Here is a 19,844-nt window from a genome sequence, read left to right as displayed (position 1 = left end):
CAGAGATCAAAGCAGGATGTGGTCCAGGCGGTGCAGTGGGGCTGGGAGCGTGTGCTGGGTCTGCGGGGTGCCGCGGTGTGGGGAGTCAGGGTGCCCAGCTCTGCTGGCTCAGCAGCCTCCATGGGAGATGGGGCCATGTATGTTCCTGTAGGCAAAGACATCACCACGAACCCCTGTCCCTCCATATTGTTTACTCCACAGTAACATTCATTGGGAAGGACCTGACCCAGCTCCCCTGGATGGAATGAGCCTGGATGGGGGCGCTGGATGTGGTCCCTGTCCAGAGCACCCCATCCTAGGGACGAGCTCCCTGATGGTGCTGCCAGGGCTCTCTGCCTGTGTTCCAGAGCCTCCAGCAGCCCCAGACCTCAGCCGTGCATCCCAGTGCTCCCCAGGCCTGGGCAGGCAGGGCGGACACAGAAGCTCCATCGGTGGTGCAAACGAATCTGCCCTCTGTGCCCTGATAACATTGTGTTTGTTGCAGAGTGGGAAGAGCCTGCCAGCACACGATAAGAGCAGATGACTTTACTCTGGACCTGCTCCGGATTGAATTATGTTTTAACTTCATTTTCAGTTCCTCTTTTCTTTTCAGGATGGGAAGGGGGCTTTGGGGGGTGATGGGCAGGTCTGGGGACTCCTGGACCCTTCTCCAGGCAGGCCAGCCCCATGTAGAGGAGAGGACAGAAAGTAAAACCCAGACAGATTCACTTTCTGTTCTCAGGGACTTAGCACTGGAAGGTCAACAACAGGGGTGTCCTGCTACATGGGATCCCATGGCACCTACCTATGGGGTCCCCTGCAGAGCTTTGGGGGATGGGTTTTGCCTCCCATTGAAGCAGAAGCTCTCCAGGCTGTGATGCCGTGGCTGGTGTTGGAAGGGCTCATGTTTCCCATCAGAGAGAGGGCACCAGAGATACCCCAAAGGGGAGTCCCTGGGTTCAGTTGAGACCCCCAGCTCCAACTGACCCAACTGATCCAACAGCAGAGGATGCAGTGCAGGTGTTTTTCAGTCCCCAGTGTTTTGTGGTGTAGGGAACTCCTCTGGGTCTCCTGGGGACCCCACAGAGCAACATCTGCAGTGTCCCCTGCTTGCCCCACACATGCTGTGAGGAGGGTGCTGGTGCCGTGGCACTGCCGCAGCATTAGCAGGGCTGTCAATGCTCTGACGGAGCTTGATGGAGCCACTGCCAGCGCACCACGCTGGGCATCACACGCTCGTCCGCTGCCAGATGCGCCGAGAGTAGGGATAACCATTAACCCATTCCTGTTTGGCCATCACCTGGACGGGCAGCCCTTCCCACCCTCTGTTTGCTCTGCCGCTGGACTTGCCGTTTGATCTTCTGGGATGCCAGCGACTTGACAGCCCGTTGTAGTGGCACGGGAGATAATCTGCATTTCCTAAACAGGCTTCTGTCAACAGCGGGCTGAGCACGCGCCAGCTGCTCCTGTGCCTCCCGCTTGGCTTGGAGGAGGCTCTGGCGGCTGGGCTGTGGCTGGGACCCCCCCCGTGCCCACCCCATGGCTCACAGCAGGCAACCCCCCCTTGGTGCCGCCCTTCCCGGCTCCCTGCACGGTCAGCGCTGGCAGCGCTTGTGTTGGTGCGGTGCCTGGCGCAGTGCCGCTCCCCTCCGTGCCGGCCCTCCCCCCGTAGCATCAGCAATAAGAGTTTCCTGGGGAATATCCCGCATTTGCAAGAAATATTGACTGTAAAAAAAGAACCCGATCTGCTGGCGACGCCTCTCTTAAGATAAGGCAGTGCTGCATGGATACAGACACCAAACTGCCCGGAAAAGGGGAAAACCAAGTGGAATTAGTGTTTGTCTCCTGTGGCATCTGCTCTCACTTATCTATAAAAGTTTGGGGCAGGAACTGCCTTCTGATTAACCATTATTTGGCCAAGAAACAAATAATGGGATTAACCGGTGACTTCAATAAACTACTCTTGGGGCCAGGATAAAAGGGATTTTGAGTGATGCCCTCGTGCTTCATTCCCACTTTGGAGGTGACTTTTTCCAAGGAAGTACTATGCAGCCCATGTGTTTTGACCCGCTGGATGGCATTAATAAACATGCTCCCCCTCCAGCAGCCAGGCACGCGGGGCCCAGGCAGTGACCCAGTGTGTGCTCTGGAAACCAGGGCAGAGATTCTTGGTAAACGGGGGAAGACTTGAATCGTTGTTGTTCCACTGGATTACTGAAATAATTTATTGCAACGCTCCACCCTTATAATTAAAGCGCGGTGATGAAAGCAACTGGTAGAGTAGCTTTGGCTCCAGCAGTGGCGTGTGCATGTGTGCGCACCTCACCTCTGCTGTTTATATTTGTTTTTTTTTTAACTGACTCCTCGCTTCTGAATAGCACAGGCAGCAGCCCCAGTTCTTAGAAAGGTATCTAGGGATGAAAAGCCCCAGAAAGCAAGGAGACAGGCTCCAGGAGATAAGGGCCATTGCTTCTTGACAAACGCAACAGTAGCAGGGCCATTCCTGGTACCGGGTGGATGGGGGCCAAGCGGAGGTCTTGCTGTGAGCTAGACAGGGTGGCAAGAGAGACCCCGGGAGGCCTGCACAGCGCCCTGAGTCTCCGTTCCATGTCTTGACATGCCAGCATGGAATAGAGCACCTAAAAATGTCTCCTGTGAGGTGTGACATCCTGATCCCCTTGCATCCTCCACTGCGGAAGCCCTTGGGTGGATAGCACTGTCCCAGGGGCTCCATGGGGTGGGCAGGGTCAGGCAGCCAGCCCGTGCTGCCATGGTAGGACAGCCAAGGCTTAGCCATGGTGCCAGTCCCCAGGCAGAGCAGACAAACGTCCTGCAGGGGCTGTGGGGCGAGATGAGGCAAGGCAGGCAGGGTGCCAGTCCCCGGCAGGGTCCGCTGGGCAGTTATCTCTGCTCACACACGCACCCTGCATACGGCCAGATGGGAGCCGGTGTGCTCTGTGCTGCTGATTGCCTCACCGACAGCGCAGGCATGGGGAGGACGCGGCCTCACGGGCCCTGTTACATGAAGTGAGTGGTGTGGGGGCACCGAGCTCAGCCACCCCCGCCTGGCTCCCCGGCAGCACCTTTGCGTGCTGATGGGCTTGATGTCCCCTATGGCGAGCGCTGCGCTCGGCTGTAGCCCCACACCAGCTCTCCCCGGCATGTTCCCACTCGGACCCACACACACTGGCATACGCCACAGCCACTGGCCCTGTCCCAAGTGAGGCAGCATCCCGGGGGACCACCGCCTCTGCGCTCTACAACCCCTCTCTCCGCTCGCAGCGTGGGGCAGTGTCACGGAGCCGCTGACCCCACTACGGAACGGGGACGGGCAGCAGACACCCTGGGCTTTCCGATCCGCACTAGCACCCCTGCCCCTAACTCCAGCCGTTGGGCAGGGCACGGGTTGGACCCAACTACGCACGCCATGGTCCCGGCGTGGAGCAGTGCGAGGGAACCCCAGCCACGTTGCCTCGGCCGGGCCGCGGGACCATGCGGGCCGCGAAGCACCGCTGGGGCTGGGGCAGCCGCCGACCCCCGTCCGCCGGGGCAGCCCCCAGAGAGGGGGCGTGGCTCTAGCACCAGCGGAACCAATGGAAGGCGTCGGCGGTGAATATCAATGCAGGCCGGGCCAATGGGCGCGCAGCCATGCTGTTAACAGCTTAGGGGCTCGGGGTGGCGCAGAGCAGCGCTGCCGCCGCCGCGGGGAGCGGAGCGGTGCCGGGCTCCGTTCTGGTCCCCCGCGCCCGGCCCGCCATGGCGGCGGCCGTGGATGAGAGCACTTTGCCCTCAATCTCTACTTTCGCCAACTTGCTGCCGCTGGAGGAGCGGCCCGCCGACATGCTCCATGTAAGCACCTGGTAGTGAGGAAGGGGCGGTGGGGGGTACGGGGCATGGAGCAAAGCGTCCCGTGATGGGGTGCAGCCTGGCCGGTAGGGGAGGCCCCCTCCCACCGTCGGAGGGCGTCCTGGGGGTGGCGCAGCCGGAGCGGTGCCGACCCGTCGGACGGGTTGGGGGGAGCCGCCGCCCCGAGCGGGAGGCACGGATCGCAGGGTCTGAACGGCGGTCGCTATCTTCTCGGCGGTCCTGACACCCCTCTTCCCCACAGAGGATGCTGCAGCAGGACGGCACCGCCGCCGTCAAGCGGGAGGAGGACGACTTGGGCAAGTTCGTGGATTTGGATTTCATCCTGGCTCATACAAGCAGTGGCGCGCAGGGGCCGCCCGGCCCCAACTACCCCCTGCCCGAGACCCCTGAGAGCTGCGGCACCACCTACGACAGCGACGGCGCCTACCCCACGCCGGGCAAATTCCCGGCGCCTTACCCCGAGGGCCAGGGCCACAGCTACGTGGCTGAGCTGCTCACCCCGGATCTGCCCGGCCACTGCGATCTGCAACGGAGAGAGTACACGGAGCTGCGGGTGTCCGGGGGCCCCCATCACCCTCACCACCCCGCGCACCACCACCCACCTCTCCACCCAGCTATGGCCCGTCCGCTGCCCCTGGACCCCGCTCAGCCCTTCGGGCCCCGCATCAAGAAAGAGCAGCCAGAGGAGCGCGCCTGCATGCTAGGGGTGCCCGCCGCCGAGTACCTGGGGCCGGGCGGCGGCGAGCATAAGCCACGCGTAGCACCAGGTCCCGGGCCGGGACCGGTGCCGGGGCCGCCGCTGCCTTACCCGGGCTTCGCTCACGGCCGCCTGGGCCCCCCCGAGGAGCCGCTGCCCGGGACCGACCCGCACCTCCTGGCCGACCTGCCGCCTCACTACGCCATGGCCCCGCATCGCTATGCGCCCCACTTCGCCCCCCAGCCGCCGCCGCAGTTTCATGGACACTTCAGTGTTTTCAGGGAGCCCTTGAAGGGGCCGGGGCCGGGTCCGGCGGGGCTGCCCGGGCTGCTGGTCACGCCGCCCAACTCCCCGGTGCTGGAGTACTTCCCGGCCGGGGCTCCCCCCGAGGACTGCAAGCCCAAGCGCGGCCGCCGCTCGTGGGCCCGCAAGCGGACGGCCACGCACAACTGTGAATACCCGGGCTGCGGCAAGACCTACACTAAGAGCTCCCACCTCAAGGCGCACATGCGGACCCACACAGGTAAGGGCATGTCGGGGGAGCTAAGGGGGGGCGGCCACGCTTGGAAGTTAAGCAAAGAGTCCCAGGTGGGAGGACCGGGATACACAGTGAGACCTGTGTCATTCCTGGGGGTGCTGGGTGCTCGTTGACCCCCTGGTCAGTTTGGGGTGCATGGAGGGTCCCCTTAGTGGGGGCACTCAGAGAGGCCCCCCTGTAGCCGGCATAGGGCTCTGTGGGGGACAGGGTGCAAGTGGTGATGTCCACTTGCACTCACTTCGGGTGCTCAGAAGGACCCCCATGGTGGGGCTGGGCAGGGATACAGAGGACCCATGTGACACCCCTGCTTGCTGGCTTTGGGGCCCAGTGGAGCCTGAAGAAGCAGGGCCTGGGGCCACAAGGAGAAGCCCCCCACCCTAGATGGGGGTGAGCAGAGTAGGGGAGAATGGGGTTGTATAGTAAGACCCCTGTGGCAAAGCTGGGGTAGAGCACATGATGAATCCCCACAGTATGAAAAAGCAGGGGAGCACTTATAGTTTGTGGTGGGGTGGGGGCACGTGGAGGGGCCCTGCAAGGGGGCAAAGGTTCCAAAGGATGGGTCTCACGCAGGGCACATGGGCAGCAGAGCACATGGGGGAAGAGCAGGAAGATGGGGGACAAAAGAAAGGTGGGGCAGACAGGGGTGAGTACATCACAGGGCTCCCCTCTACTAAGGGTGGGGGTCAGGGTTCCCCTTGAAAGGAGGGGGTGCTGGGCAGAGTAGCACAGGGGTGAAAGTATAGGGAGGATGAAGACCTCCAAGCCCACTGATGCCCATTCTCCACAGGCGAGAAGCCCTACCACTGCACCTGGGAAGGCTGCGGCTGGAAGTTTGCCCGCTCCGATGAGCTGACCCGCCACTACCGCAAGCACACAGGGCACCGGCCCTTCCAGTGCCACCTCTGCGAGCGGGCTTTCTCCCGTTCCGACCACCTCGCCCTCCACATGAAGCGGCACATGTGAGCGGGAGCTGTGGCCGGATTCTGTGTCCCCAGAGCCAGCTCATGGTGTAAATAGCGTCAGGCAGGGGATGGCACTGGGGAGCAGCCTGGCTATCTCTGCTTGTAGTTGTTAACTAGTTTTCTCCTCCTGCCCCTGCTGTGAGAACTGGGCCCAGCTGCATGGTGGGGAATGGCTGCTTTGGGGTGTAAATGGGGAGTAAAGCTGCAAGGAATGTCTCTAGCCCCTGCCCTATCACCACTCAGCTCCCAGTGCTTGGAGGATCCCCCCCTTCTCAGCCAGGTATCTGGTAAGAGGGGGGGGGGGGGGCTGGTTCAGCAGGGATCTGTTTCCAGAGCTCCTGGCTTGTATTTGGCATCAGCTTAACCTTCTCCCCTTAAATCCTAGCTCTTCCTGGCTCCAGGCACTGGGGTAGCTGACTCTGGCCTGGTTTTGGCCAGAGACCTGTGCCCACAGGGTGTACAGGTTGCAGCGCTGGGAAGTGGGTTGCTGGTCTTCTCGGTTGAGGCCATCAGAACAAACCTCCTGACCCAAAAGCCCAGCATGGATGGGGTCAGGATGGCACCTGACTGGCTCATGGCTACAAAGGTTTGCAGGGGTTGGCAGTGCAGCATCACCTTGTACAGGGAGTGGGGATGCTCCTGTTGCCAGCCTGGGACCCTGCCGGGCAGTCTGGTCCTGGCCATTCCCATGAGCCTAAAACGGCTCTTTGGGCTCTTGTCTGCTTCCATTTGTCTTGTTCTTCGCCTCAGGATGACACCAGGTACTGCTGCAGCTGCCTTCCCCATGCTGCTTTTTTAAACTTAGTGTGTAAAGGACAATGAGTCCAGCTATGAATGCCCAGGTCTCTGCTATACTTGAAACTTTCATAGAAGAAAACCAAAGAGAAAACTCAAAAGAAAATGAGTCTTTTTATGTGCAGCTTCTGCAAAGCAAGTTGTAAATTAAACAAAGCAGTAATATATAATGTTTCTGTTTTTTAATATATTTTTTCTTCCAGCTGGGAACCCAGATGAGTCTCGGCTTTGGGAAGTGCACTGTTCCCGTCTGTGTATATTGTTAATTAACATTTCTTTGCTTGGGCACGTTAGGTCTCTCGCACTCTGAAATGTTACTTTTCTTTATATGCAAACTGTTGAAATATTGTGATCTGCTGTATAATAAATAAACAAGATGTAAACATGAAAGAGCCAGGAGAGTTTACTTTAAAGCTTTCTTCTAAGACGAGAGGGTGAGGCTGGGCTTGCTTGTCAGTAAATATTTACATTGATGTTCATTTCTGCTTAAGTTAGCTGTGGAGGATCGATGGGGAACGCCCAAGCCTCGGCATCTGAGCAGCATCTCCTGTGCAACAGCTCTTGAGTCACCCCACTTCCCTGTGCCTCAGTTTCCCTAATCTGCAGATGGGGCAATTGCGGCACCGGGATGGCGTGACTGGTCCTGCGGTGAGTCATTCCTAAAGGGAACGGTAGCCGAAACTGTGCCGGGAGCCTTGCTGCTCCTGTTGTCTTCCCAAGCGCTCCTGTCCCGCTGTCCCCCGCAGCAGAAGCTCTATAGCGCAGGCCTTGTGGTCACAACCAGGAGGTTGTTGGTGGCTGCCCGGTCCTGTTCCTGCTGCCCTCCTGGGGTGTCCCAGTAGCTCGATGGGGTTCAGGTGCTGAGGTTTCCCTGCGTTCATAGGTGGTGACTCAGCACAAGCGTGCTGGCAGGTCCCGAGCTCAGCAAGCAGGTCTGGCTCCATCCCTCCCTCCCACAGCTGATTACCCGTGATGCACGCATCCTCCTGAAGCCAGGGGCTTGTCTGGACCTGACACCATGCTGGCAGTGCAGGGAGCGTGCCGTGAGGGCTGTGCAGTGCCCTGGCCCAGGGTGTTAGTGGCTTCCTCCTCCTGTGCTCACTGCCACAACCCCTGGTGGCTGACCAGGGCTGGGGGATGCCCTGGGGCTCCTTGCCCCGCAAGCGGATATGGGATGTAGCTGTGCTGCCAGCATGAGCTGGGCTGATCCTAGTCCTTCCCTGTTTTCCTGCCTGCAGCTGTGGAGAGTTGAACTGAGCAGTAGACTAGGGCTGATGTCCCCTTGAGGGGTGGCTAGTGTTTTGGGATTGGTCTCAGTGTCCCTGGGCCAGCATCCAGCCTTGGGGTCTGCCCCAAGCAGGTACAAAAGTCTAGGTGTCTCTAGGCAGGGTGGCAGCGGCTTGGGATGTTGTGCTCTCCCTGCAGGCCTGGGCATGGGACACAGGTGTCATGGATCCACCAAGCTCAATCACTTGTCCTTTCCACAGCTGCCTCCACCCACTGAGTGCCCCACTTTCTGTGAGGTGCCTGTGTGGGGTGACCATGCTGGGACACCAGTGAGCTGTGTTGGGTTTCTCACTCCTGGGACCCCTGGTACCTAAGGGCAAGGGTCTGATGGTGAGGGGTGGCTGAAGCAAAACTGCTGCCTCTTCCCCAGAGACTTGTTCAAAATGTCACATGGAGGGAGAGGGAAAGGTGTGGGCTGTTTGAATTAGCGATGAGTCAGGCTGGCAAAGCCAGATGGGGAGAGTGCGTGCCTGCGTGTTTGTGTGCGTATAAGTAATCTCTGGCTTTGTGCTTTTATTATGATTATTATTTTTATTTCCAGGGGAACGATGAATTTCTCCAACCATCCTGTCCCACTGGAAAGGCTGGCTCTGCTGTCCTGTCCTCCCTAAGCATCCTGGGAGCTGGACTGACGGTCCGCGGCTGTTTTGAGGTTCGGCTCTGAGATCAGAGCACAAACCAGTTCTTCCTTGCCTTTCATCATCGCTGCACTAGGGCGGGAGCGAGGTCCGGCTCTGCTGCCGCTACCTTACATGGAGGCGAGCACAGGGGAAGGTGCCTTGGCTCCTTCTCCAGGCAGAGCTGCTCCGTGTTCACTTCCCAAGGCCTGGGGCAGGGCACTCCTTCGGGCACACGATGGAGCATGGCGGTGGCATGGACTGGCATGGCTGGGAACCTCACCTGGGGGAGGAGGAGCGGCTGTAGTGGAAAAGGCAATTATGGTTAATTTGTTGTTAATAAAAAACACTCTCTTCCAATCGCCTGGGCCAAGGCGTGCTCCCCGCTGGGGGAGAGAGCTCAGTCCTGTCCTCAGCAAAACCTGCCCTGCAAAGTGACGAGGACAGCAAGAAAACACCATCAGCAACATGGAGGAAAGGAGGGCTGGCGTGTAATCCCTGCCTATGGTACGTTTGCCCATGGTCAGCTGAAAGCCCTTTGCCTGGCCATACCTCCCCTTCCTTTCTCCCCTTGGTCACCTTCTTGGTTGACCATGGGAGCCATGGTGGTGGGTGATGCAGGGGTCTCTAATCCCCTCCTGCAAACCTTAAGGTGCAGCACCATGGTTTTGGGGTGCAGCCGAACCGGCACAGTGAGGCATGGAGAAACACCTCCCAGCAGTGAGGTGAGTCACGGCCGCAGCAGGCCTGGCACCATGTAGTCACCTGCCAGCAGGAGCAGGGCCCCCGGGGGTTTTGTAGGTGGAGGAGGGTGAAGGAGTAGCTTGGGTGGGTTTCTAAGCTCTGTGTATGGCACAGCTTGTGGGGATCCCCCATGCTACAGCCAACAGGTCCAACAGTGGTGGTCCAGGGTTGCAGAGATGTGGGGAGAAGGGGGGTGTAGGCCTGGGAGGGTTCCTTGCGCAGGGCTTTACCCTGGGGTTACTGTGGTCCATAGGGACAACATGGTGCTGAAGGTGAGATGCAGCCTGGGTGCTCCAGGGTGGGAGGGATGCTTTGGGGGTGCTTGGAGGGCTGGACACAGACCTTTCCTCACCACAACACAAGGTGAGATCTTGGCTCTCTACAGCCAAGGTGTCCCTGCTGAAGGATGCTCCCAGGGCTGGCGTCCCCATTCCCAATGGGGCAGTGGTAAGTGTCTGATCCCTGCCATGAAGGGAAGGTCCAGCAGCCTGCCTCCGCTGCTTGGGGTGGGCCAGGTGCCGTGATAACGGGGCTGTGGCTGTCACCGCACCTTTAGGAAACATTTGGCTTCAGGCACCTGAACCCACGGGGAAGCGATAACTCTCCGGCTCGCTCGCCCTGCCTGGACCCACACCTGCTGCTATTGTGCCTTAGTCACACACCAAGCGTTTTTCCACTGCTGGGCCCCAGATAACCTCCTCCCACCCCACTGGCCACAGTGTTTGCACTTGTCCTCCTCCGCTGGTGCCAGGCTGGGAGACACTCATGCCTTGAGCCCTGGGCTGGAGGCACGCACACCTCTGGCCTGGGGCCACCTTTGGCTATGCCTGGCAGCTGTGACATGGGCAAAGGGCATGAGGTGCATCCTTCCCTGGGGTGGAAGGGGCCAGCACTGCTGTCCTGCCATGGCTGAATGTGGAGGGACATCCCTCCCCGAGCTGCTCAGCAGCAGTGGGAACACCCAGGTTTGGCACCCTGTGCCTGCAGGATGGCAGGAGGTGGGTGATGGGTTGCAGGACAACAATGCTGGCTGTTGCTGTCCCCTTACCTGGGATGAAAAGGACTGGGCTTCCCAGCATTGCTGGCTTTCGCTGACCTGCTGCATTCCCTGGGTTCTCCCTGTGCTCTGTCAAGGCAGGACCCCAGTGCTTGGGGGAGGTACAGGCCATGGCATGTGTCCCCATGCAGGACTTTCTGACCAGAGTCTCCAGCTGTGCCCCTTTGCCCCTTGAAGGCTCTGCAAACAGCCACTGCTGCCCAGAAACAACATCTCTGTGTCCCTTTGAAGGCAGTGTTAATTGCTCCACTGCTGATCAGGTTAGCAGAAGCACTCAGCTCATGTGTTTCACTTGCAGGTCCACACAGCTCCTGGTAGGACACAGCCTTGAAGTGACACCCGTGCTCACAGAGCTGTGGGGTAGGTGGGCTGTGGGTAACACTACCCAGCTGCCCACCATCTCCACCTTTCATGAGATTAAAAAGCTGCTATCCTGTGGAAAGGAGCTCAGACGTGCTGTGGACTTCATTTGCTGAAGCTGAGTGAGCTGATCACCCAGCAGAGCATGGGCTGAGTCTTGCTGGGACTGGGGTTGGAGCTGGGCTTGAGCAGCTCTGGCCTAGAAATGGGAGATACAATCAAACCCCAAGGACACTGAATGACCACTCATCTCTGAGTTTTATTCTGGGACTCATTGTGTTTCCTACAAGTGCTGTTTAAAGACATGAATGGACTGTGAACGACCTGCCAGCGAGGGGCAAATGGGAGGTCTTTGTTCCCTGGTCTTACAAAGCTCTCCCTGCAGCAGCAGTGCTGGGTGTTCCAGGCAGGGGTGAGACTGCAAAGGTGAAGGGAGGCAGCTTGGGAAGACCCTATCCTGCTTCCCTCTGCAGACCCACCTTGTAGGGGATCACTTTGTAGGGACTCCACCTCCAAGCCAGCAATTGAAAGAGAGGAAAGAAAGATGTTGGAAACGATTAGGAATGGGCACATTGATGGGGGGAGGGCCTGGGTGGACATGGCAGAGCTGAGAGCAACTGGACAGGACAGGAGAAACCCTGGGTAAGCTGGGAGGAAGGATGATGATTCTTAAAGCCATCCCTGGCAGTGTGGGACAAAAAAGGAGTTAGATGATTCCTAGGGACAACAGATGACATTCTTGTGTTCCTGTTGGGGCACAATGGCACTGGCTTGGCCCTGGTACAGATGCCCCTGTGGGAAGGGATCACCAGTGGGGTGGGAATGGCAACAACTCCAGCACAGCCTGCCTGGCTTTGGGGGGCTGCGTGCTGGAATCACCCCAGCACAGTGAAGTTCACCTCATCTGTGGGCTACTGCACAGAAGAGGTCCCCCCAGGTCCATCCCTCTCCCGGGCTATCCGAGGTGTCTGGCAGTAGATCTCTGTGCCCCATGCTGAAACCTTCTGCTTTGGACAAACCTCTGCCAGGCAATCTTGTGCCTGCTGCAGTTCAGTGGGATTTCTACAAGTCCCTCCTGGCCCCACTCTGCTGTTCCTTCTCCATCCCCCCCCCCCCCCCTCTCTTTCCTCTCATAGGGAAGAGGAAACAGGATAGTCCTATTGAATCATATTAATAAAACTTTTGCTCCTAGCTGTCACAGCCTCAGGTAAGTGCTGCAGCTCTGGAGCCCTTCGGGATGGTTTTCTTGCCCCTGCCCTGCCCCACAACCCCGCTGTGCCTGCCCAAAGCAGAGCCCAGTCACCCGTCACCACGGCCCCGGGGAAGCAGGCACCGTTGCCTTGTCCCCTCCGGCAGCTGGGGACAGCTCCCCGGAGGCCCCGCACGTCCCGCAGGCCTCAGCTCCCGCGTAAGGATCGGGCTGAGGTGCGGAGCAGCCCCGGACCCAGCTCCGAGATACCGGTCGGGGCTGGGCCGCGCACGGCTGTGCTGCCACCTCCTGGCGCGGGAGCGAGTCCCGCCTGCGCCAACCTTTCCGCCCCGACCAGGGAACGACGTAGGTCGGCCCCGAGCGGGTCCGGGCGCTGCCGCCGGGCAGCAGGGGAGGCGGCTCCGGGCCCGGGGCGGCCGCGATCTGCCGGGAGCGGGGCGCGAACCCGTAACCCTTGCCCCTCGCACCTTGCTCCTCCAGCTCTATGGTGGGGCGCCCAAAGGGCTCCGGGCACTTCCGGCGCAGCTTGGCGGGAGCGGAAGCGGCGCTGCCCGGGCCGCTGTGCCGGTCGCACCGTCCCGGTGGCTGCGGATCCGGCGCCGGTGGGTGAGCGCGGGAGCGGGTTTGCTCGTGGCTGCGGCGGCCCTGCGGCCCGGCCTCGTCCCGTACGTCCGTCTGTGGGCTTTCCGGGACCCCGCCGCTGCGCTCCGGGCCGCAGGCGCGGCGCGTCTGGTCCTCGGGACCGGCCGGGTACAAGGCCCCGTTGTTGGGCCTGGCGGGGGATGGGGAGGCGGCTGAGGGGGGTGTGTGTATATGTGGATATACGTGTGTGTGTGTATGTATATATATGCGTGCGTATATGTGTATATGTGCGTATATGTGTATATATGTATGTATGTATGTATATATATGTGTATATATCAGGATTCCTAGGAAAGTGATGGAATGACGATCCTCGAAAACGTTCAAAAACCGTGTAGATGAGGCCCTTAGTGACATAGGTTAGTGGTGGACTTGGCAGTGCTGGGATAACGTTTAGACTTGATGGTTTTAAAGGTCTTTTCCAACTTTTATGATCATAGAATCATAGAATGGTTTGGGTTGGAAGGGACCTTTTATAAAGATTATCTAGTTTCCAACCCCCTGCCATGGGCAGGGATGCTTTCTCCTAGACTGGGTTGCTCCAAGCCCTGTCCAACCTGGCCTTGAACACTGCCAGGGATGGGGCATCCCCAGCTTCTCTGGGCAATATGTTGTATGTATGTATATACATATATATACATATATGTATGCTGTGTGTTATATGTGTGCACATAAGCATGTGTGTGCATGTACAGGATAGTACTCATGAGAGGTGCATGTTAACCCTGGTACCCTGGTTTACCCTCCCCAGAGCCGGAGGGAACGGACAGGACGGGGGCAGAGAAGGCCACTGAGCAGCAGGAGAGATGGCGACGGGCGCAGACGTGCGGGACATTCTGGAGCTGGGTGGTGTGGAGTCAGAGAACACGGGCACCATCAACAAAAAGGATATCATCAACTCGGATAAGGTGAACTGCGAGGCCCTAAGGGGCTGCTGCTTGTTTTCTTGACACTGACTGACCGTGCATGTGGTGTCTGGGGCAGATATTGGAAAAAGATGGAATAAAGCATGTTCCTACCATAGCCTGTTTAATTCCAGGCTTCCTAGAAATATCTGGAAATGCCTGGAGGGCCCAGTTCCTGGTGTTCTTAGTTAAACTGCGCTGTGGCATTTGGGGTGGTATTTGAGCTGGAGCTGTGTAAGTGGTGTCTTGGTGAGCTGGGCCTGGCCCGAGGGCGTTTTCAGCTGTCTTGAAAATCCCTATTTTGTGGAGTGAGAAGTGTGTTTACTATTTAGCCCACAAGCAGATGGAAATAATATCACACAGTCCTGTTTTAGAAGGAAAAAACTTATCTGACTTGATTGAATGGTAAATGTCTTCAAACCATGGGAGCAGTCCTTCTGCAGGGAAGGTGTGTGGCTGGGGTTTGGGAGAACTGGGACGTGTTGCCTGTGGGAATGTGTGCAAGTTAGTAAGCTCTGTTAAGGATATATGACTTCACATGCTGTGTTCTATGTGGCGATATGCCACGTTATGTTGTTGTCTTCTGTATTTTTGTATAATTTGGGCAAAGTCTTGGCTTGTAAGGTGTCAATGGTGTCAATTAATGAGTAGTTATGAGATATGGAGGTGCTTGGAAACGAGTTGGGGGAGATGAAATCCCCAAGAACTCTGGTACAGAGATGGTGTGATTTGCATTTGTGTGTGAAAAAACCCAAACCCAAACTAAACATGCGCAACCACTCCATCCCTAAAAGTACTTCCTGACTGTGTCTGCTGAAATGTTTGTCTCTGAAGAGAGGCACAGTGATTTCATGGGTCCCATGCTGGGGCTAGGACACAGTATAATTGCTGTAATGGAAAACTGATGAGTTTCAGTAATTTAGAGGCTGAAATGTTAAAATCACCAGTTATCAGCTGAATTGGTGAATAGTGTGTCCAGTGTGTGGCTGGATTCAGCCTGTGATGTTGTGCCAGTGAGTGTTCAGAGTTGTAAGTTCTTTGATTTAGATGTGTTTATCTGTTAGCTAGCAGAGACCTGGAGGAGTACTGATGGCTGCCTGTCTCTCTTTTGGAGCAGAGAGTAAGAGGGACTTCTCCACAGATTTACTGTAATGGAAAGAGAGAGGAAGGAGAGGTGCAGTGAGAGGCTTCTGGAGGAGTGCAGGAGGCCACTTGTGGCTGTGGGTGAAACGTTCTGAATTTCAGCACAGAAATTAAATCAAACCAAAGGTATAAGTCATTATTGTGCGGAGAGAGCAAAATTGCTATTAACAGTGCAGCACTTGCTCAGGAAATAAATCTGTACTCAATTAGAAAAGAAACAGATTGACGTCTTTAAATCACAAGAGAACCATGAAGTACTTCCCAGTCCATTAGTGACTGAGAATGTTAAAATAAAAATTACTGGGCATAAAAACATTTAAATCAGGCAGGACCAAGTAATTTGTTCTCAGCTTCTAAAAGAGCTGTCTGAGCTGATCTCTGGCCTGCTGATATTAACTTCTAATAAATCTGGGAACTTTGTGGGAGTTCCAGAAGCTTGTGTTCAAACAGGGTGTGTGATGACCCATGTGTAACTGCCTCGGTTGGCCTTACATTGCTCCTGGGCAGTGATGGACATGCTGGGAGAAAGGTGTTTGATTAGGAGTGAAAAGGTGCCAATACAGTAAATGTCTGTCATGATATTTTATGGAAAGGGTTGTAGTCCAAGTTGATAGGTTATTATTTTTTATTGGGATTTTGAATTTGCCTGATAAAGGTGAATGTATGGATTTAATACTATTTATGATAGAGTGTTGGTTTTGCTATTACAAAGTATTGTGATTTAAAAGTCGGTAGTAATGTGATAAACAGGTATTTTAAAGTAGTGATGTGGCTAGTAGTTACAAAGATGGTACAGTTAGACCAGATGCTCTGGACTACTCAGTAAATTCATCCATGTATATCAAGTGTACGTTGTTAATGTGACTGCTACTGTATCTACCTGAATCTAAACCAAATTACTTTATAAACTTCTATATGTGATATCAGGTGGACTATGTCTTAGAAACCATTAGTTCTGACAAGGGGCCAGATTGAGTTTTCAAAACTGAGTTTCTTCATACTAGGAATTATATAAAAATGAATATAGTTCTTTGCTGTATAAATGGGAGTGTAAAGGTGGGGATGAGGGTTTGTTTTTCTAGGTGGTACTGGTAGTTTTGACATGGTGCTACTGCAAGGGTTTGGTCTCAGCTGGCAAAACTGGAGTTGCTGCAGAACAAAGTGACCAAAAGACTAAAAGAAGGTGGGAAGACATTTCTTATTTTCATCTTTACTTACATTCATTTCTTATTTTCATCATTACTTAGTTAAATGTATTTCTTCCTAGTAGCTGTGTTTTGGCTTTAGTCTGAGAATAATGTTGATAATACACCAATGTTTTAGTTACTATGTAATGCTTACCCTAAGTTAAGGACTTTTCAGTTTCTTGTGCTCCCCACTGAGGAGGGGCACAAGGAGCTGGAAGGGAGCAGAGACAGGACACCTGACCCAAACTAGCCAGAGGGGTATTCCATACTCCAGAACATCATGCTCAGTACAGGAAATGGGGGCAGTTGGCCAGGACGGGCTGTTCACTGCTTGTGAGTGGGCTGGACATAAGTCAGCAGGTGGTGAGAAATCGTATTATGCATCACTGTTTGGTTTTGGCTTTAGTTTTTTTTACTCTCTCTTTCTCTCTCTCTTTCTCATATTTTCCTTTTCATTACTGTTACTAGTATTCTGTTATACTTTGATTATTAATCTGTTCTTATTTCTACCCACGGGTTTTACTTTTTTTCTTGATTCTTCTCCCCATCCCACTGTGTGTGTGGGAGCGAGTGAGCGGCTGTGTGGTACTTATTTGCCAGCTGGGGTTAAACCACGACATTGCATTAATACTTTCATGTGAGGAGAGTGCTTACCTAGTAAAAAAAAGCTCAGTATACCAGCCCTGAAAACTACAGCCAGGTGTTCAACTTGGAATTTAAGTGTGTGTTGTCAGCAACAAGTGTCTGAGTACTGGTGAGTGCTGTCACTGAAAATGGGCATGTTTTCACTGCCAGTGTCTTCCACCAGAAAGAAATTCAAGGTGTCTAAAACCACATAAAAATGAAAACCATCGCAGGGTACCAGTTTATGTAGTTTAATGTTCCTTCAGGCACTGCTGCTTCTGAATCTAAAATGCAATTCTTTTGTTTCAGAAAAAATCCAAGAAATCTTCAGAGACATTGACGTTTAAGAGGCCGGAAGGAATGCACAGAGAAGTTTATGCACTCCTCTACTCTGACAAAAAGTAAGAGCTTATGGTCATCTGGGTAGGTTGTGGTGTAGCCTGGGCTTTTGGAAGCAGGGCAGCATCCTATTGAAACCATGGGCAGGCTTGCTTCCCACATTGATTCACCTTTGTGCTTGGCCATGCTTGTGCCCTTCTCTCTTGGTCATGAGCAGTGCCTATCTTCTCTCTTCTAAGTCTGAGGGGTTTGCTCTGTCTAGGAGATGAATTGGGCAAAGGCACAATAATTTGGAGCAGACAAGGCAGTATTCTTACCCTTCTGTGTCTAATTCTCTTTATTTGCAACTGGGAATAGCACCTGCTTTTATTTCTGCAGAAAGAGTTCCGCTGCAGCCTATATTTAGCTTGTATGATTGAACCCTTGCCTTAGAGGTCTCTTGCATAGTTTGATGGCTCTGTCCAAATCCATCTAGGCAGTGTATTCTGTCCTCTGATGCTGGAGGCATTGCAGTCTGGGAGGTGCAGGACCTGAATAAAGCTTAATCTCAGGTTTTCCCACCCTAAACATTTTGGTGGCAGATCCCACTGAGTCTGAAATCTCTTTGGGTTTGTCGTTGGCTGCTGTTTGCTTTTGTCACGCAGTGCTTTTCTCCACCACAGGGATGCACCTCCGCTGCTGCCAAGTGATACAACTCAGGGTTATCGAACAGTCAAAGCAAAACTGGGATCCAAGAAAGTCCGGCCTTGGAAGTGGATGCCTTTCACCAACCCAGCAAGAAAAGATGGAGCAATGTTCTACCACTGGAGGAGAGCAGCAGAGGAAGGAAAGGACTACCCTTTTGCCAGGTTCAATAAAGTAAGTGGGAGCACTTTCGAGCAAAAGCATATAAATAGCAGCTGGAAAATACCCTTTTGTCAGCTGCTTGAGCATCCAGACAGGAAGTTGGTCCTTTGAACAAGTGGAGGCTGTTACATTTGGCAATCACATTTTAAATTGCAGAATGGCCTTACAGCCACGTGACCACAGACTATGATGTCTCCAAATCATTCAAACTATGTGGGATCGGTATGTGGTCAGAGCTTGCTAGAGTCTCCTGTGTTTCAGGTGCTCCTTATCAAATCTTGTTATTGATTTGGTAAGGAGGCACTCTGCCATCTCATTCCGTTCCTAACCAACATCCTTCCCCTGATTACAGGCTCCGGGTGGTAAAAGATACTCTATTCTGAGACAAACATTAAAGTCATAAGTCTTGTTATTTTGCCCAGTGTGAAAAAAATCGCTAGAGCTTTGTGGCAGAAAAGCTGGTTTGCAGCCTCTTGGCCAGATTCCAGCTCAGATACTGAATTACGTTGTGCTCCCTCTGAAATTGCTCCTGTGGTATCAGTGTGGTGCAGTACCTTGTTCTTTGCGTCTTACATTAAATTGTCACAATGTGTTGTTGTAATCTCCTGGTGTCTTTTGTCCCAGATGTATCTGCTTTGAGTGGCTGGGGCTTTCATGTGTATGCACAAAGAAAACTACATCAAGATTTATACTTCAAAGTCAGGGCCTCCAAAGTTAGGAAGGAGCAGAGTTAGGGTGCCTTCCTAACATAATTTAATTCCCTTCATGATGCAAATCTGAAGGGGGAAAAAAAAAGTGTGTGCTAACATGATTTCCACAAAAGCTCTACTTGCCTATGCAACATTTAAAGTTTGTAACCCACAGAGCATCAGTTCTGTCAAAGCCTGGCTTCCTGCAGAGTTAAGTGGTTGATTAACCTTGTGTGTTAGAAGGCTTAAGGTCTGACCAATGCTTTTCCTCTTGCTGGGATGTTGGTAAGAGCCTCGTGTCATATCTCTTCTCTAGGGTGTCTATGGTAGAAGTCTGAAGCATGACTCAGTCAAGGCACCTGCCTGGCTTTCTGAGGAAAACTTCGGGGGTGTAATTGTCTCTAAGACTCTACTGCTGTAACTGCTTTTGGCTGAGTTCAACTAAGTTTATCAAAGGGAGCCACACATGGGTTGTAATTATATGATTCTTGTTTCCTTAACTTTATCATGTACTGTGAATTGACAGGCAGAAGAGCCTTCAGCAAGGCTGCAACCTTTAGATTAGTGGTAGACCTCTGCCATCTGCACGTGCCCAATCGCATAATATTAGGAGCAAGTTGTTACCCTTGTGGATCCATGGTTAAGAGGGTAGAAGGCACTGATGAGAAGTTTTGCAGATATTTGCTATGTCAGAGGAATTTTATTTACTTTTCTAAACTCTTCTGTGGGTTCCTTCTCGCATACTTGATACTTCTGCCCAAATTTCTTACTCCTCTTCGCATAATCCATTTTCCCGTGTAGTCTGTCCTACTGGTCCCTCAAACTCAGTTCCTTTGCCTTTTCTCTGTGCTTCCAGTCTCCAAACCAAATCCCTTCTGTTCATTGTGAGATCCAAAATGTAAACTTATGTTTCACAGTGTACACTAAGCTTTGATCAAGGGTGTGAAATAGGAATATAAAAGCAGCTTCATTGGTGCCAGAGCAAAGGCCTGTCTCGGCTGATATTCTGTTTCTAGCTACCATTAGTAAAGACTTAAAGAGGATGAGAATGGGGAAAATACAGAGCATTTTTTCCTAGCTTCTGGTGGTCATTGGTTTAAGGATTTCTTAATTTGGAATTTGTGTTCAATAATTCTTGCTAGGTTCTGGGCAGAAAGCTGCTCTGTGAATACCCCGTGATAACGAATTCTTCAGGTTAACTTTGCATGGTGTGCAGAGGTATTGCTTCTGTTCATTTTAAACTGCTGCCTTGAGGTTTCATTTGGTGCCTCTGAGATCTTGTGTTACATGACGTAATAAATTGTCCTTGCTGTGCGCTGTTTTCTGTGTAATGTGACATACATCTGCCCTTCTGTG

General features: G+C 54.0%; 2 protein-coding genes across 8 annotated transcripts in view; both read left to right on the top strand.

Moving 5' to 3' along the window:
• The first annotated feature begins 3,704 nt into the window (after nucleotides 1–3,704).
• KLF17 (KLF transcription factor 17) lies at nucleotides 3,705–7,228 on the top strand. The gene is made up of 3 exons (XM_061451440.1): nucleotides 3,705–3,828; nucleotides 4,088–5,066; nucleotides 5,869–7,228. The coding sequence occupies exons 1-3, from the start codon at nucleotides 3,736–3,738 to the stop codon at nucleotides 6,042–6,044; spliced, it is 1,248 nt and encodes a 415-aa protein (XP_061307424.1). The 5' UTR covers nucleotides 3,705–3,735; the 3' UTR covers nucleotides 6,045–7,228.
• A 152-nt stretch (nucleotides 7,229–7,380) lies between these two features.
• The window catches only part of DMAP1 (DNA methyltransferase 1 associated protein 1), a 36,818-nt gene continuing 24,354 nt past the window's right edge, over nucleotides 7,381–19,844 (top strand). The window contains exons 1-5 of one of the 7 annotated variants that reach the window (XM_061451432.1): nucleotides 7,381–10,803; nucleotides 11,377–11,545; nucleotides 13,507–13,663; nucleotides 16,924–17,015; nucleotides 17,616–17,811. In XM_061451432.1, coding sequence (XP_061307416.1) covers nucleotides 13,562–13,663; nucleotides 16,924–17,015; nucleotides 17,616–17,811 — 390 coding nt within the window. In that variant the 5' untranslated portion in view covers nucleotides 7,381–10,803; nucleotides 11,377–11,545; nucleotides 13,507–13,561. Of the gene's footprint in view, nucleotides 10,804–11,376; nucleotides 11,546–12,594; nucleotides 12,720–12,767; nucleotides 12,864–13,450; nucleotides 13,664–16,923; nucleotides 17,016–17,615; nucleotides 17,812–19,844 lie in introns of those variants that run through there. The other 6 variants (XM_061451433.1, XM_061451437.1, XM_061451438.1 and 3 more) reach the window with 6 other exon arrangements.

Source organism: Pezoporus flaviventris, unplaced genomic scaffold (assembly GCF_033815535.1).
Source record: "Pezoporus flaviventris isolate CSIRO_AGI_PZ_B2104156 unplaced genomic scaffold, CSIRO_AGI_Pfla_v1 ptg000013l, whole genome shotgun sequence".
In the NCBI taxonomy this organism is placed as follows: domain Eukaryota; kingdom Metazoa; phylum Chordata; class Aves; order Psittaciformes; family Psittacidae; genus Pezoporus; species Pezoporus flaviventris.
Note: the sequence above shows the minus strand (reverse complement) of the source record. Positions and strands in the feature narration are given on the sequence as shown.

Excerpts from the sequence above, each read along its gene's own strand:
- KLF17 (XM_061451440.1), top strand. The coding sequence starts at position 3,736 with ATGGCGGCGGCCGTGGATGAGAGCACTTTGCCCTCAATCTCTACTTTC. Across the intron at positions 3,829-4,087 it reads GGCCCGCCGACATGCTCCAT|AGGATGCTGCAGCAGGACGG; the intron begins GTAAGCACCTGG and ends TCTTCCCCACAG. Across the intron at positions 5,067-5,868 it reads GCACATGCGGACCCACACAG|GCGAGAAGCCCTACCACTGC; the intron begins GTAAGGGCATGT and ends CATTCTCCACAG.